At 39.9% G+C, this 18217-nt stretch overlaps 1 protein-coding gene across 1 annotated transcript; it reads left to right on the top strand.

Moving 5' to 3' along the window:
- Nucleotides 1-491: 491 nt before the first annotated feature.
- On the top strand, nucleotides 492-17667 carry CA4 (carbonic anhydrase 4; the record flags this gene model as incomplete). The annotated part of the gene is made up of 8 exons (XM_080630222.1): nucleotides 492-549; nucleotides 11198-11251; nucleotides 11703-11873; nucleotides 14527-14684; nucleotides 15330-15422; nucleotides 15689-15752; nucleotides 16254-16417; nucleotides 17479-17667. The coding sequence occupies 8 exons, from the start codon at nucleotides 492-494 to the stop codon at nucleotides 17665-17667; spliced, it is 951 nt and encodes a 316-aa protein (XP_080486348.1).
- Between the last annotated feature and the right edge of the window lie 550 nt (nucleotides 17668-18217).

The following is an 18217-nucleotide window of genomic DNA, read 5'->3' as shown; positions in this document are numbered from 1 at the left end:
TCTCAAATCTCCTCCATCCCTGAGCAGCTGTTTGGAGGGTGCTGGGGTAGAGAGTGGGGGTGAGGGAGCTGGGGTTTTGTTTGTTTCATTGGAGTTTTTTGGAACCAAACACTAACCTTAAAGCGTGCATTAATCAAATGTCCTGTGGGCTGGCAGGAAAAAAGCTGGCAGTAAATAAAAATGTAGCATTTTAACTTACTGAAGGTGCATAGGTTGCAGAGTATCAGATACTCACTCCAGGCTACTTGCTTAGTGCTAGAAAACCTTATTCCTTTTGCCATTAATTTTGTAGAAATAAATAAATTTAGGCAAATCAGGAGCAGGGTAAATCTGAAGAAATTACAAAGGGGAGGAGTTCACCTTCCTGGCTATGGCTTTCAGGTCTGTCCAGGACTTCTTACTCCAGTATAAAACTGAGAGCAGAAATATGATCACATACTAAGAAGTCTAATCAATTCTGGTTTCAACACTGAGCCTATTTAAAATAGATAATGGAATTGCTGTTCCTTGTTCTGTTCTCTCTGCACCTTCTCAAGACAGAGGCAGTAGGTAAGTCCTTGTCTGCTCTTTCTAACCCCATGTACCAAGGTTACTCTTATTTATGATTTGTTTCTGAGTACCAGTACACACCAGACAGGCTCTCTAATTCTTCTATATGTCGAAGGAACATTGTTTCATTTATTTCTCTGCCTTTTGTTATTTGTGCTAAAATATCAAGTATAGATTTCTCGTGAATGAAGGAGTGGGTTTGGGTTTTTTCACCTTTAGAGAGTCTAGTTGCCTTCCTCCTCTAAGAAAAATCAATGAGGTTTGACTTGATCTCTATAGTTAATTACATCTGTACATTTAAAAGTCAAACTTTTATGAACTCCTTAAACCTTCAAGTAGCTTGGTTTAGTTTTCTATTCACATTGCTTTGCTGTTTATGATAGAAGATGAAAATCTTATGGTTGCTCACTGAGAAAAAAAAGGAACAATATGTCTTCGCTGCTGCATTAGCTCAGCACATCCATCTATTTTTGCAGCCTGTGCACTATGTACATAAGTACACTATGCACTTACGATGCCTGGATTAAATAGCGGTCTATAATTAGTATTGAAAAATGCAGAGGGTATTTTTATGCTTCTATTTGATCAGCAATGCTATAACATAGAATAAATCCGCTTTCCTATGTAAATATCAGCACACAGCCTCAAAATTGAAGATAAACACTGCAGTTCCTAAAGGTAATGAAGGATCTATTGTTTGCACTTAAATAGACTAGACTGCATTTAGGAAAGAAAAGAGATACAATATTATCAGTGGTATCAGAGGGAAGCACTGCACCAAGAGCCTATTAAAGAGACACAGTTTTAAAGCAGATCAAGATTCAGTTGTCAGACTTAAAGTAACAGCGGTCTGAGGTGCTCAGAAAGTGCCTTAAGGAGCACAGCCTCAGTCCTGGGGAAACATGGGTGGGGGGTCCCTTCCATATTCTATTTCTCTAGTTTTAATTAACTTGGCATATCCATGACACTGTAGCTTGCCTTTTCCAGGTTTTTGCCTGACGGTTCAAATACCTCCCCTCTTCTTTAGTTTGTATTTTGTAGGTATTCTCTCTCCAGAGGCTTCCCACATGTGGAACAGGTAAACAGAAACACAATGAACCTTTGCTTTTCCGAAGTCCACAACTAGTGTTTGCTTGCTATTGATTACTGACTGATTAACACTTTGCTCAATTTACTGCTCTATGAAGAGATGTATTACAGGATCTTGAAAGACTATTTAGAAAACCTTTATGGGCTTTATTGGATTAGTGGTGATAATTAGCGCCTTAGCAGACGGAAGTAAGATAAGGAATGGATATAATAATTTTTTGTTGTTTTTTTCCCCCAACCATGATTATTTCCACTTTCTTCCCTGAGTGCAGAGGAAACAACACAGTCATTAATACGCATGAAGCCTGCTCTCTCCCCAACCTTCTTTTCCAAACCTTTTCCTGAGGTAGAAGTTTCACAGGATACATTATGCTAAGTTAAAGGCTAAACATTTTTTAAGAAACCTCAACTTTTGAGAATCAGCCGAATTGATTTTTTGTCATATTTGGAAGGGATCTTGTTTAAAAGCAAGCATTTCATTTCTATCTTGTCACTTTTCAGAACTAGCTTGGGCAATATCCACTTATCAGCTCATCTAACAGACCTCCACCAGGGCTGGGTTTCCAATCTGGGCAGCCTCATAATCCACTGCACTTAAATAGTAAATATAACTGTTTATCTTTCAGATCACTTTCAGCTTTGATCTGTCTTACTATCACAGCTCCTATGCTTCAAAATTATTACTGATAGTCCTTACAGGGCTTTATAAGAAAGCAAGCTTCAATATCCCCATTCCATAGAAGGGAAACTGAGGCACATTGCGGAAGCCACCTGCCTAGAGATCAACCAGCAGCAGGAAGAGAAACCATCTAGCTTGAACCCTTGTCCAGCATCTCATCCATTGACTTATACGGATCTCAGCATATTCCATTAATAGCTGCAGTGATGCACCTCAAATGGTTTGCTTGATTCCTTTAAGAGATCACTGACCCTCTGGTACTGCTATTAGAAGAGAGGCAGAATGTCTGCAATATTCCAACAGGAATATTACAAACCTTTTGAGAAAGAGGTTTTATCAATGGCAGATTCAGTCTAGTGCCATTCAGAGGACAACAACAGCAGAGGACAGTAATAAACCTCCATCTAGAAGCCTTGTGGTAGAGTGACAGCAAGCTCCAAGTGTTACTGATAAAAACTTTCTTTGAGAGGAACAGGATGAACTCCAGCATGTTCAAACCTTTTTCATAGCCATGATAAGACATTTTCCCACAGTCCCTGCGCTACTGCTCCAAAAGACTGATGCATGATAGAACATGATTCCTCCAATTTTCTGTATTTCTACTGACAGACTTTTAACTTTCACAAACTAAAAAATCACATCACCATGCTGACATTGACATTGTCAGCATCAGTTCTCAGTCTGATATTTCCTCAGGGCCATTCAAATACAAAGTATAACTGATATTTCCATAACTAGCATAAAAAAAATGCTGTAACTTCTTCCATTTCCAGTTCTAATGGTATAGACTGTACATGTACTTATAGTTGTATTTCAAATTAATTTTAGGGTTGGTCTCCTTAGATATACTCTAGGATGAAAAGTTGCATTTTCAGTTGTTTAAGAAAGATGAAGAAGAACGGCAATGCAAGACCTAGCACATAGAAAAGGCAGTAATCCATAGGTGCTTTAGGAGCTGTGGATTGCCTGAATTTCTCTCTCTCCACCCACATAATCTGACACATGATTAAATATAACTGACAATCTATCACTGACTTTATCTCAAAGTAGTTCCCTCAGTTATCTCAGCTTGATCTCAAGTTATGATCTTTATGCAGGATACATTGCTTTGGGCTTCCTCCTTTTCCTTCCTTGTAATGATTCAAGCTGCCGAAATAGATTTAGAGGCTTATCTGAGTCTGCCTACCATCGTCCATACATATCAGTGTATGCCACCACTGGCAGATCCACTGTATGCAAGAAGAAATAAGAGCTCACATTCGTCAGGCTGCTGAGCGTGCACAGAGAGCAAGAGACACGCACCGACACTGCTCTGTGCTCTCCTCTCTCCATATAGCTGTGTAAACTGCACAAGAAGCTCCAGGTAGTTTTCTAGCTTTATCTTCTGTGCCGAACCTGTAGCAGCACTGAGTACTTAACATCTTTGAAACTCTGAGATTTTTGTACTTTCCCATTAAACATTGATCCTGCAATCAAATTTTAGCAAACAAACTCTATAAGAGGGACAGTTATGGTGAGCTGAGGTTTATTCACTGTCTTGCAATTGGAGGGGTTTTAAGCCTGAGAGAATGGCAGAGTGCTTGACCAGGATATCCAAGGATGCAAATCCTGTAATCTCAGAGTACACTTACTTCTCACAGTTTGTGGTAATGGCACAAAGTGGTGAGGCATTGTAACAACTTCACTCTCTCTTTGACACTAAAATTCAGTAAAAGACAGGAAAGTGCTTGTGGCAAAGCAGCAGGTGAGACAGGGAGCAGCTCTTCAGTTAGCTCTAACTGCATGTTTCATTTTATGGGACAGAACCAAGCCCAGCAGGCAAAGAAACTACATTGTATATCACTGGAAGACTCCTGAAAGGCAGCTGAAAGACAGTATTAGAGTCATATATGGAATAAACTTTGAAATGTTTTTAACATCTTACATTTCTGCAGCCTGCCAGGGGTGGCATTCAGATATATCTTCACAAATGGGTGAATTTGTGTCATACAAGGAATGCCTCAATTCTCTTCACATTAGTCTGTATGTGAAGTCATTGAAGAAAATGTATTGTGCAGACACATCTTGCTGTAATCTGCATTCATCTGCAGATCCTGACTTTCTCTTAGAGAATTACAGATATATATGTTACAAGATTATCTCTGCTGCCTCCATCACATATGAATCCAGTGCAGGGGCATGAGATGCCCCTCCTCCCCTGCATGACTTCTGAACTGCTGCAGAGTGATTGCATATAGCATGCAGAGATGAATGGCTGATACCATAGAGGAGATGAATCCTGCTTTTTTTTTCTATGCTGTGCGTAAGGCAGTATACATCTGTGTGATGCCTCAACAAGCATCAAAGTTCTTGAGCAGACCTAGATTTTTTACTAGGCTGATGCACCCAAGGATATCACAGCTCCCAAGTTCAAAAATCATTGTTCACTAGTTTGCAGCCTGTTTTGGTGACATGCTGTGAGTGGGCAATTTTCCACGTACACAGCAGACCCAATCACATTACTAATGCTCCATTTAAGGATCAGCCTGACTAGCGTGAGTACACTCCACTGTCATCAATTTGTATTAAGTCACTGTTTAGCTGACCTCATGCAGAACTGCAATGTGCTGCATCACCTTGTCCTTCTCCAGCTTCCAAGCCAAGGTGCCTTCCTGCTGCAAGGTCCAGCTCTTCAGCTGGGTGTCTCCATGCAAATAGGTTTTTTTCTCTGTTAATGGCATTGCAGGAGATGCTTTGTTATATTGCACAATATATCTAATGGCCTGTTACTAGATTTTTAGTTGCATTTGCAGCCATAGGATCATTAGTCATAAACCCGGCACAAAATACTACAAAAGGAAAGCTACAAATAGCGTGAATTACATTTTAAAAATACTTAAAAAAAAAAAAAAAGAGAAATATTTCTGAATTTTATTCTTATTAAAAAAAGCAAAGCAAAGCAAAGCAAAATACTCCACAGAAGCAAATCACCTTAGCCCTGGATACTCAGTTTTTATTAAAAGCCAGCTTCCTGCTTTGATACAGCAGATTTATGAGGATGCATATATATGACAGAGACTACAACAGTATCACAGGTCACAGCTGAAAACATTTTCCTCACTCTCTGACACAGAGGAAGTAGTTTGCGAATCTTTATAGGGCACATCTAGAATCCTCCAATCCCTGGGTTTTTCCTTGAGTTTATATGTGTTACAAAGAGCTCAATTCAGCATGTGATTCATGTACACACATGCAGATTATAAACACTGTGCTCTAGTCAGATATGGTTATTTGTAATGCTTCACTCCCGCAATAAAGCTTATTTTCAAGGTCAGCTCTCAATAATATCTTGGACTACATACAGATGTGGATCATTATTAAAAATAAAAGTTCCAGGTAAAAATGAGTAGAAGAGACGTGAATGATCACAAACATTTGTTTTTATATGGTTAGAGATACACCAATCTAGAAGGAAACATTTGGAGCTGCATTTGCCTGTCAAAGTAGTCAATCAGGACTTCCTGAGGGTGCGTAATACTTAAGAACGTATAAATAGACTTATGTATATATGTTCATTGTGTTCAGCAAGCTCAATTAGAAAGACAGATTCCACTTGTGTTGAAGTTGCTTTGTCTTTTGTACTAAAGATAGTAAGTTTTACACAGCAAGCTAAAAATAAGAGTGAGCCCAACACAAACTGAAGCTAAAAATATACCACAAGCAAAACTAGCTTTTGCCATTTTCATAGAAAAGGCCAGGCTGCTGCAAAGCCAGTGGTTACAAGGGATTTCAGGGGTGGATTGGAAACTGGTGGGCAGTAGAGCTGTAATGAGAACTATGATATTCAGGGCAGCCTGGGCTTTCTGAAAAGCAGCAGTGCAGAGGGAGCACTATCAGCTGCGTGCCTCAGAAAACAACGAACTGTCAGTGAGGACATGGCTGAAAGAGGGTGACAAGAGATCTAAAGGGACAAACAAAGGAGCCAGTCAGTGAAAGAGAAGGGATTTTCAGTAAAACGTAACAGAGGATATTCTTACTGCCTCAGTACTTCAGGCTATTAGCGGCATAAAGGTCATTCACACTTCAGGAGATTAAATATAGTTAATAAAAATAGCTAACCATCAACATACAAAATCAATATATTTCTAACCACTTCATTCAGCAGGACAAAACCTGGTTTGGTAAGTGTTTGTGTGTAAATGGACAAATAAAAAGGGCAATTTTCAGCCAGCCTGAGTACCACCTTTCCAATGGCACTGAGTAAAGGGTGAGGGCTTCCAAGCAGCAACTCAGCAGGTCCAAGTAGAGCAGTAAGCAGGGAACAAGTAGGACAAAGTAGATTTAGGAACTTTTATGGAATTCAGGCAATCTGACCATGATCCAAAGAGCTTAAGGGTCTTTTCCTAGACCACACAATAGCGCATTGGCAAATTGCTAACACCCTGGCTTCCAGCCAGAAGCAGTGTCCTCCATCCAGCTGCATAAGTGAACAGAAGAGGGAGTTCTCAGCTGAAGGAATTTTTTTTGCCTCAAGTTTCCGAGCTAGGCTTGATAGCTAAAACAATTGAAAACATTTACAATAAAATGAAAACAATACGTAATAGTATTGTTTTCCAGCTATTCTGGTGCCAAAAACCAGCTTTGGTCAGGAAACCAGTTGTAAATTTGACAAGGAAGAAACAGAGATAAGTAGGATGGCTTACTTGCCAAGAGAGACTCCCTAAATTTAACTGTCTTGAACTTTGGGAAGGAAGAGGAGGCCTTCAGCCCAGTTCAGCCCTACTCTAAACTAAACCCCAGTAAAGTCAAAGTGCATCACCACTTACATTGTATTATGGATTCTTGATTTAATAGCCAGATATAGTTGATAATATAGCAATTGTTAAGGCCAGATGTATATATATACACACATATATACTGAATTATATGACTTCCAATAGTGACAACAGTGCAAATGTCTCTATTTAATGGTAATTAGGCAAGGAGCTTTTGGAAATCTTGGCTAGTATCTAATACTATGCTGAGCAAGGTATGAATGCTCATGGTTCAATTCATGCATACCAGCACGGAGTAAGATATGAAACCCTTCAGGGCAGCTCATATCACAGCAGTGGTTTCGGCACCTCAACTACAGACCAAACAAAAAACCCCAAACCACAAAAACCTCCACTTTCTGCTGCATTTTTCCAGGCAATAAAATAAACAACAGGAAAAAGAATGGGGGAGCTGAGGTTTGATGGAAAGAACAGTCAGGTGTGAGGACTGCAGGATGGGATCAGAGATGTGCAGAGTCCCTGTAACAAACGGGTTTCAGAGAAAGAGGGATGAGGAGCTTTGGAGTGCAAATGGTGGAAAGGTGGCAGCATATCAAGAGATGAGACAGAGGATGGATGAAGCAAGAAGAGAAATAACAGATTACGAAGGAAATATTTGAACGCTGTAAACATCAGGGAGGGAAAAGAATTGTTTAGGGTGGTTCAGTGATATTTCTAGGAGTGATGGGATGCAGATAAGCAAATGGAAAATGTAAGCTATTCAACAGGAAGCATTTCCTGACAGTGAAGGCTAATAGACTGTGGAAAAGTCTCCCAAGGGAAGTGGTAGGAGCCACTCAGACAATTAAAACTAGACTACACAACATACCTTAGGGCATAATCATGCCTAAGACCACAGACAACTGACTGGATGTGACAAGTATCTTTCCTTCTTGCTTCAGAAATAAAGCCATAAAGCCCAGGAGGGGAAAGGAGCATTGTAAATGCAAGGTCTCTATATGCAGGGAGGAATAGCACCTGACTCAAAAAAATCCAAACGCAAATCCAAATCCTTGGAAGTGAAATAGTTTGATTCCCGCTGAGCGGCATCTGCAGAGAAGATCCTGTTCTCTAATGTTATATTACCATCAATCAGAAGAAAAAGCTGATTCACAATGAACATTAAACCATTGTTTGCTCGGGCATTCTGCAATGTTTAATTAGCTCACTTATTAAAGTTTAACAGCTTTAAGGATCTTTTTCTTATGAACTGCTGCATTTATAACCTGTTCTACTTCACTGATACCATCCGACTTTCTAAACCACAACTGTGATAAGTACTTGATAGAAAACCACTTAATTTTTGTTAGTTTGTAGACATCAGGAAATTTGCAGAAAGCTCATGAAGATTAAACACCAAGTATTTGGTGTACACTGCATTTGACAGAAGGGAAGAATAATCCCAGTGCTGGGTCTAAGGCAGCAATGGCCACCTGAAGGCTGGATTCTTTATTTTTATCTTTAATTTTTTAAACTCTTTCTCCTCATCATCTTGACGTTCAGGCGGAAATATTTTGAGCATAGCTATGCTTCAGTCTCCTGAGGCATGATTGAAATGCACAAGCTTATTTGACAGAACCTGCTAAACACCTATCAGCTAGTAAAAAGTCAGCTTTGCTTTGTTTGAGAAGGGTTGGACCCAGACGCAGCAATGAAAGGCTCCATAACCCACTTCTATTTCACTCCTCTGGTAGAGAGACACCACATCAGGACCACTAACAATGTGATTTTGTGATATTTACCTTCCCTCAGTGGTTCCTGTGGTTGTCTTTGATTTTCAGGGTTCTATGGTCATGGTCCAAGAGCTCCACAACCTTGCACCCAATGAACTTGTTGCACTTCCTCCTAACTGTGAATCATATTGACCGGAAAATTTGATTTGCATTACAGTAATGCTTTGAAGTCTAAGTCACGATCACACTCCCATTGTGCAAGGCACTGTACAAACCCAGAACAGTAGACCTTGTTCCAAGAAGTTATGGCAAACAGACCAGAATACCTCCATCGACCTTGATTTCTCACCTGAGGACTTTCGTCCCTGGTTTAACTCACATCCCAAAGACTTTGAGACCAGATCTTTTCAGGTAACTCTCCTCTCATGCTGCATATACGCTACCGCCTTCAAATATTTGTGTCCAGATTGCTCCTGCAGTGCAGCATTTTTTGTTCCTGAAGGTTCATGCACATATAACTCACGAAGAAAGAGCACTCCCAATTACAGGGTGCTGGTGCAGCTATTGTTAAAGCACATACCGACCACTCATCTAGAGCAGTTGCCAAAAACATGTCTATAGTCATTCATCCATGCAAACATTAACACATATGAAACAGAACCAAGCACTGTGAAGATTGGCTTACCTGGCATCTGCTAGGCATTTCTTGATTAGAACAGTGACTGAGGCACTTGGTGACATTCTGTGCTTGGAACTTGTGGTCATTTCCCAGTGGAGATGAGAAACCGCTCAGCTCCCTGATGCTGGAGGTCTGGTCTCTGTCTTATGTACCCAGGCCTAAAAAAATGCAACAATCCATTTGAGAAATGGCAGGTCCTAAGGCTAGGTTTTGGGTGTGTTTAGAAGTGAGTAAAAAACTAAATCCTTGTCAAAACCAGTTTTTTGATAATTGCAAAACATTAATGGCACAACAATGTAGAAATCAGTGCATTACATTACAAATGTAGCAATGCTCTTTACCTTTCTTCTCAGTATTGCTAAACGTTTGCTAAACCAGAAAGCGAGTCAACATTATTCAGAGTTTTCAGCATAAACTTTTGTGAGAGATGAACTGAAACAGTATAATTTTTCAAGATAATATTCAGGCTACAAGCTCACCCAAGTGTCCCTCAGTTGTTAAAGCTAGTCACATTTGCTATCTACTTATAGCTGCTAAATACTTACTAGATGGATGGTATTGCTGTGCTACTGATACGAAGGTGTTCGAAGCAGTTACAAACCTTCCAGCAGACTTGTTATAAAAGATCACAAATTATGGCAATTAGCAATCAAATGACAGGTCTTCTCCATAATAACCCCTAGAACTGATTAGCCATTGATTAAAATGTCTATAATTCACAAACCACAGGCAAACAGAATCTGTAGTATTAATCATGATCATAAGAGGTTTAGAATTGTTATTGATTAAATAGAAAAGAGAACTGCTCCTGTTAAAGTCCATTTGAACCTTGTAACTGTCATGAACAGCCACTGAAGCGTAGACATAATAGTCCTTACTTTCCTGACTAGATACTTCAGTTAGATCAGCTCTTCCTCTGATTTTCATATTTCTTCTGACAATGAAAAAGTAAGATTAAGATGTTCTATTGAAAAATTCTGCAACCATCTGTGTGGGATCACAGCTCAGCTGAATTAAAGATTCTTCATGTCTTTTGGGAAATGAGATCCTTCGTTCCTTAGAATTCCTTATTGCACCAAGTAATTTTTAAAATAGTTTCTGGAACAGAGCGAGGGAAGTCATCCTGCATAAGTGAATTTACAAGTATGTGGAAGGATGGCAAGTGCAGAACTGATGAAAGGAAATTTATTTAACACTGCATATATTCAGATGTGGGACTTTTGCCTCAAGGAGCTACCAAAGCCAAGGTTTCAAACCCACATTATTCAGAACTGCAGCCTGTCTAGAGTTCTAATACTTCCTGCTAGTTTTTGGAAGGAATACTAACAGGTATACACTGATGCATTAAAGACAGGAGATCTAGAGAGAGGCCAGAGCTACTCACTGCAGGATTCTGATGCTTTCCTCTGGATTATTTGATACTAAAACCCAGCTAGACTCGCCGGATGGTGTGCTTCATACTGCTAAGAAATCTCTAGCAACTGAAGATTTCTTCCCAGCTGAAGCACTCACCTCTTACCAGCCATTGTTTATATATTTATGAAATGAAACATCTTTCTCTAATAAAATTGGGCAGACAATACCAAGACATTGTCAAAGCTGTGTGCCCCGTCACCACTGTGTCAGGATCACAAGTTACAAATCCATTCACATCTGCTTTTGGGAAGGGGGCACAATTTCTGCAGCTTTTCATTCATCTGATTTTTAATATCCGATGGTTTTATTTTCTTTGTAGTTGGACACCACTGGTGCTATCAGTCACAGAAGTGTGCACAGCCATCCTGCGAAGGTACTGCTGAACAATTCATTTTCCCAGTCACATTAGTGTTTGGATTCTTCTGTTTTGCAAAGGGCTTCTTGATAGAAATTATGCAAAAATTCACACAACTCAGCATTTACTGCTGCATGATGATCTTAAATGTAAATGTAAGTGTTATATAGGATGCCTAAAGAATGGTATTTTGAAGGTACCAGTGTTTTGGGCTAAATATTAATTGTGTTTCAACCACAGATAATGTTACAAAGTATCAATATTTTAAAATACTATGACCTATGAATCTTTTAAATCTACAAAAATAATATGCTTAGAAAGTTGCTGGATTGCATTCCAACATCCAAACACCTTTTCTTCAAAGATGTTCCCAATTTCCCAAGCAAGAATAAATTGACTGTTGGGTGATTTGGGGTTATCAAGGATTTGCAGTCTACAGGAAGAAATTATTTTCTTCATCCTTACACAGCTCCTCAAGAATGGTATCTAATAGATGTCACCTGCAAAGGGAACAAACAGTCACCTGTCAATATTGTCACCAAAAATGTCATCTATGACAAAAACCTTAAGCCACTGAATTTTGAAGGGTATGATGTGAAGGGGTCTTCAAAATGGAACATAGAAAACAATGGACATACAGGCAAGTACCATCAAATATGTTGTTGTGGGATTTATTTGTTCCTCTTCTTGGGACCATGCATTCACTGTGGGCAAGGTTAGATATAACTACTGCTACTTAAAAGCAAGTAAGCAAAATGAAGACAGCACCCCTGTATTTCAGAAGTTAAACTTTCAGAATATCTTCTGATCCAAGGCTTTCTGGGAACTTCGTGGGAATTACCTAGCTTTGGGGTTCTGGACATGCTCCTTGAGCATTTCAGCAGAAAGTGGCTCTGTGCATGTGCAGAAAGAGAACTCAAGATGTTTAGGGAACCTCTAAATCAAACAGCCTCTAGCACTAGAGGTGGGTAGGTGTAGGGGTTTAGGACAATGGGTTTGGCAGAGGTATATGATTTCTACTGTATGCTCATATAGGTTTCATTTCTGTGCTTGACCTTTTTGACCCTTGCTTCTGCACAAAGAAGAGTTCTGCTCAAGAACATAATCTGGGAAAGCCATTCAACCAGAGGCTCACAACATGTGTGCCTTACTAGCTCTTTAATAAAGAGCTCAAATCTTCTTAGATTTCAACCTGTTTTCTCTGCACTCAGAAGTAATCTAATGGGAGTTTGCTGATCAGCTCCTTACTGATTCAGTAAACAATGATTCAGTGAACAGCATATCAGTAAACAGTGAATCAGTGAATAATGATTTAGAGCTGTTTTACTTCCTCCACTTTTCTTCAGTAAAGGCAATACTAATGATGACACTTCAACAATATTATACTAAATAACTTTAGAAATAAATCTGTTATCCTTTTTTTTTTTTTTCCTTTTTAACATTATCTATATATAACATCTACCTATGCCCCATCCTGGAAATGTTCACGGGCAGGTTGGACAGGGCTTGGAGCAACCTGGTCTAGTGGAAGGTGTCCCTGCCCGGGGCAGGGGGTTGGAACTGAATGAACTTTAAGGTCCCTTTCAACCCGAATCTGTCTGGGATTCTGGGATTCTATGACTCTATAAGTGTTCTTAAAATCTTTGATGGTTTTTGGTTTTTAACTGCTAAATCCCTAAAGTGGAAAGTTGCAAATGGCAAATATTTCCTTATTGTAAAATAGAAAGGGAAGAAGGCAAACAGCTGGGTAGGTTTTCACGGCCAGAGATTCTAGTTTAAAACATCAGTATTTTGACAGACCATAAGAAAAAGACATGTTTTGACTTTTCACTAGTATATGGGTTAATGGCTTTTCCATTATAGAATGATATTCTAGAATCTCCCTATTACAGTGGCTGTGCATAGAAACACACATTACACAACACTTCACATTCATAAGGATGGGTCAGATCTCTCATCTTTTACAGCCATGAAAAAGAATTAGCTTTTCAATCTGGGCTTTTAAAATTTTGTCCTTATGAGGGCAACCAATTCCTGTGCTAAAATGAGTACAAAACTGGAACTGTTATTGCTTAAATTACAGCTGCAATTAGAAGCTCTGCGTGAGATTAGACTATCATTATGGTCTATGATGTGCAGACAGCAAAGGTCAGTGTCTCCAAGGTCCTACAATCTAAATAAACAAAGCCCACAAAGATATGTTACTCATCCATTTACAGATAAAAAAGAAAACTGACTCACACAGGCTTCCAGTTCATTTGGAATTCAGAACAGAAATGAAATCTCTGGGGCTTCAGTCCAGGTTAAAGCAGTCTTTCCTATGGAAAGAGAAGTACTATGCTTAATGTAGAGGTCTTAACGTAATAAAATATATCACAAATGTCACAAGCGCAGGAAGTGATGGTGATTTATAACTAAAAAAGTAGCTCCTAAGAAAATGTTTTGCTGTTAACAACAGATCAAGCATTACATTAAATAGATGTAATGACTTAGATGCTTAGGCTGAAGCTGCAACACTAAATTAAATGAGAATATCTTTAAACCTTGACTAGAACCAATGTTACAGTGCAGATAATAGAAGATAAAAAGATGCTTAAAAATCAAATAAACCATGGTCAAGATTACTTGTATACTTTGACATAGGGTGTTCTCCTAGACAATAAAATGAAAGAATATTGGGTCTTCTGAAAGGTCTGAGTAGTTCTTACTCCTGGGGTTATAATGACAGTGAACAAATCCCTACAAATCCCCTCAGTGCAATCAAGCAAAGACAGTCCATTACCCTGGTTTCTTCCAAATGCAATTAGCTGATGATATGCCAAATGATATACCAATGGATGCTGTAAAATCCTATAAATCCCTTCCCCTGGAACAATCCAAAGCAGTGCTCTGTCCTTTTCCTCCATTTTACAAAGGGAACCAAGTATAATCAAATTTATTTTATTTATTCAAATGAAGTAATGGGTAGCTCAGCTCTCCAGCAAGTAAGGTTCTACACAAGTCATTCAAGTCCACAGAGCTAATCCTAGGTAGAAATGGGAACAGAAGCTCCAAGTCCTATGCTATAAAGGGATGCCCAAATGCTGTTGCATGTTACTGGGAAGTGCACTATGATATTTCTCCTTTTCATCTCAAATTAATCTCCGCCAGCCTTTTGTCAGTGGTCAGCTTCTGGCACACTCAGAACTTTGGGATACATTTGAATCTCAAGAACATACATCCCTCTACTCTCCTGTACTATTAATGTATGATGTCTTTGGGTTTTTTTCTAACAAGTTATTTGTTTTCCCCAGTTAAAGTAACATTAAGCACATCCCCTAAAATTGGAGGTGGAGATCTGGGAAGAAAATACAAGGCGATAGAATTTCATTTGCACTGGGGAGCACCCGGTGTGCAGAGATACCTTCCTGGGTCAGAGCACAGCATAGATGGAGAAAAACAAGCCATGGAGGTAGGTGAGACTGGTTTTGGATTGTTGCTTTTACTCAAGAACTTTGGCTATTTAAGATACTGGTGCACAAAACCCATTGGCTAGTTCTCCTGTGAAACCCCAACAGTAGAAATAAAGAACTGAGGACATCTTGTTTGCTAAACAAATGACAGCATCAGGACACACACTACTTTTGCATAGCAAAGGCACAGGACAGATGATAAATCTGGAGTTATATAGCCTTTTGGGAGGAGAAACATTTCAAAGTCTATACAGTCTGATTACACTCTCAGACTGCTTATCCAGATTATATATTAATTTCTGGGACTGCAGCCATGAATTGACCTGTGCAACCAAAAAAATATATTCTCTTCAAGGCAAGACAAAGTGCCAGTGCTGATACACATGGATTAGTGGAAGAAAACCACCCCCTTTCAAACCATGATGTAAAAATCCATGAAGCCATTGTTGATGAATGTTGGCTTCAGATTATAGTCCACTTACTGATAGCTCCTGCCTCAAGCCAAGGACCTTGAGCTGCTGGTTCCCAGCCTGTGACCAGCCAACCAGCTCAGGCCCTGCTGCAGCGCAGGTGCAAAGAAGCAGCCAGGCTGCATTTATATAGAGGAAAATGAACAATAATTGGCCTTTACTGTTGTGTTACAGCTTCATATTGTCCACATAAGAGAAGATGTTGCGGATATAACAGAAGCGAAGAAAACCGAGGATGGTGTGGCTGTGTTGGCATTCTTTGTAAAGGTATGTCGCCAGTTTTTTAATTGCCCATCTCAAATCTACCAGCAATTTGGCTGAGTCATCAATTGTGTAAATGTTATGGTAATCCAAGACCTCAGCCTCTCTATCTTCTGCAGGCATTCAGGACAAGCACTTAGTTCCTTTACCCTTTTCTGTATTCATCTTGCTGTTATCTTTTACCTTTATGGTTCTTTTCTGTCTTATTCACAATTAAAAGCAACCAGTTGCTGAGAAATGCATGATTTGGAATCAACATATTTCCATTTCAGGTTGAAGAAGAAAATAAAAACTATGAAACTCTAGTAAATGAATTAGAGAATATTAAATACAAAGGTAAGACACTTATGTTTCTTGGTCAAAACACAGAGGTATTTATTTTGAGCACATATACTACCAGGCAGTTCATGGTCCAATCCTGTTATACCTACAGTAGATATTGTTACTTGAAAGTCAAAGCCAAAAGATAAAAGTTTGTCAAGCACTCAGAGCATCACAGATGGGAGAAAATCTAGTTCTCCATATTTGCAGTGAAGAAACCACTCCCCCCTCCCCAGACCAGAAGGGATACTCCTGCTTCTGCAGCAGGAAACAAAGTGAGAAGCAAATCATGCCGAGTGTTAACAGAGCTGTGTGTAGGATGTGCTGGGTGTGATCCTGCAGCTGGCACTCAGGGATTTCACAAGCAGCTCAGTGTGGTTGCCCCTGGTGGTGTGGGAAGCATGTGTGGGGATGGGCCTTTATGTAGCCATAAGTACCAGCCACAGCTGAAGACAAACATGAACAACACCCGGAACTGTGCTTGTTACAAGAGACATTTCCATGTGGTTTGTCTAGGGCAAACAGGACAGATGGACCCTTTGCCACTGAGTTCTCTTCTCCCACCTGAGAAAGACCTTGGAAGGTACTATAGGTATGAGGGCTCCCTCACTACACCTGACTGCTATGAGGGTGTCATCTGGACGATATTTGAGAAGCCAGTTGAACTCAGTGTTTCTCAGGTAAGTCACAGAAGGATAGCCTGGAAGATCTGCTGATGGTTGTTTGCCCTTTGGCTGCCTGCTCAGTCACACAATTTAACCCAGACTTGTTAGCTGCTCCACTGCTTTCTTCCTATGACACACACACAAGTGCTTGACATTAGCCAAAACGTAGTCCCTCGTGACAGCTTTTTGACCCTATTAAATCATCCCTCAAAAAATGGCAGGAAAGGGGAAGGAAGGGGAAATGACGATGTGAAAAGAAAGCCAAAGAAATCCCACAGGTAAACACCTAGCTGAGTGTTTCATCAGCAGCACTTCCACTGCTGTCATCTGCTCACTCCCAAGTCCCACTTCTTTTCTCCTAGTGGTGTAAATATCAGGATACCAGAACAGAATACTTCAAAATCCAAACTTTGAGTCTATCAGCATCAGCTTTAAGCAATCCATGTGTGTCCTAGAGATTGGAACAGGAGACTGAATCATGACTGCCTCGAAAATACAGACTGCTCAGCTGACATAGTGCAGGATTAAGAAATTCGGATGTCCTGGAGTGGACTCTCAGCAGCACTGCTGCCAGCACAGCCTGGCCAACAGCCAACAGTTGTGGTTTAGTTCTTACCTGCAGTGTGCTCATAATCACTTCAGTCACATGGCAATGCTCAGCCACACACAGCCAGAATAGCACGGTTCACAAGAGTGAGCACCTGCTTCCTCTGGGCCAGCACCATGATGCAACAGGCAGAAATTTGAGGCAAAGAAAGAAATCCTAATTCTCTTGGTGTCACTGGGATATGATGGACAAGGACAGGACTATGTGCGTCAAGAGGACTGGTGTAACCAGGTCCTCAAGCTGGACACAGCATTTGGCTCACACAGAAAGGAAGCGCCCGTGATTTCCAAGGTTAAAAGAAGTCATGTGTTGGTGACGTCTGGCAGTAGCCTCCATCACATTGTTTCCTGCAAGGTTTATGCATCCATAGAGTTCAAAACCAGACTAAGGCACTATAGATTTATAATATCATAATTTACAGTGTTCTGTGGAAAAAGGATTTAACAATCTTTTTCTTTGATGTCTGCAGATTTCTCAGTTTTCAACACTCCACTTTGATGGGAGGAACTCAACTTACATGACTGAAAACTTCCGGCCTGTTCAGCTCCTGAACGAGCGCAAGGTGTACTGGTCCAGTGCCAGCATGCTCCTGCCTGCTGCTAAGGTTTTAATGTTGGTCCTGATGCTTACGTACATCCTGAGTTCTCTTTCCCAATGAACACTTCTTACCTCATTCAGAGTTCTGGGCTTTTTGGAGTTTGGTATTTTTATTACTGCTGTTGTTGGTTCTTTGTGTCAAGTAGCCTGTCAACTCATGAATCATATCTCAATACAGAATTTAACCTTGTCTTCCTCCAGACACTAACCAAGGACTTCTGCTGCTGCTCTTATATAAAATGAAACCCATTGCACTAAATCACAACAATTCAAAGGAACTGTAAGATAAAGCTATGAAGATTTGAACTTAAAACAAACAAACATTTAAAGAAAATATTAGGATGGATTATCTGCAAGCCTGTAGTTCTAACACAATACTGGAAGAACACTTTACAAGCTACACAGAGAACCTTCAAGAGGAATCTGCTCTTAAGTGCCTATGAAGGGTTTCGTTTGGAGCATGTTTACATTCAGCACTGCAAACCAGGAAGATGGTAACATGTGGAGTAATTCTTGCAATCCCTGCATTGTCCTACGTGAAGGTACAATACAGAGTAAAGAAAAAATGCTCACACATAATTGAGCAACATCTGGTCATCCTGTCTAGTGAA

This window comes from Psittacula echo, assembly GCF_963264785.1.
Source record: "Psittacula echo genome assembly, chromosome: 15".
Taxonomy (NCBI): Eukaryota; Metazoa; Chordata; class Aves; order Psittaciformes; family Psittacidae; genus Psittacula; species Psittacula echo.
This window is presented reverse-complemented; position numbering and strand designations above follow the sequence as displayed.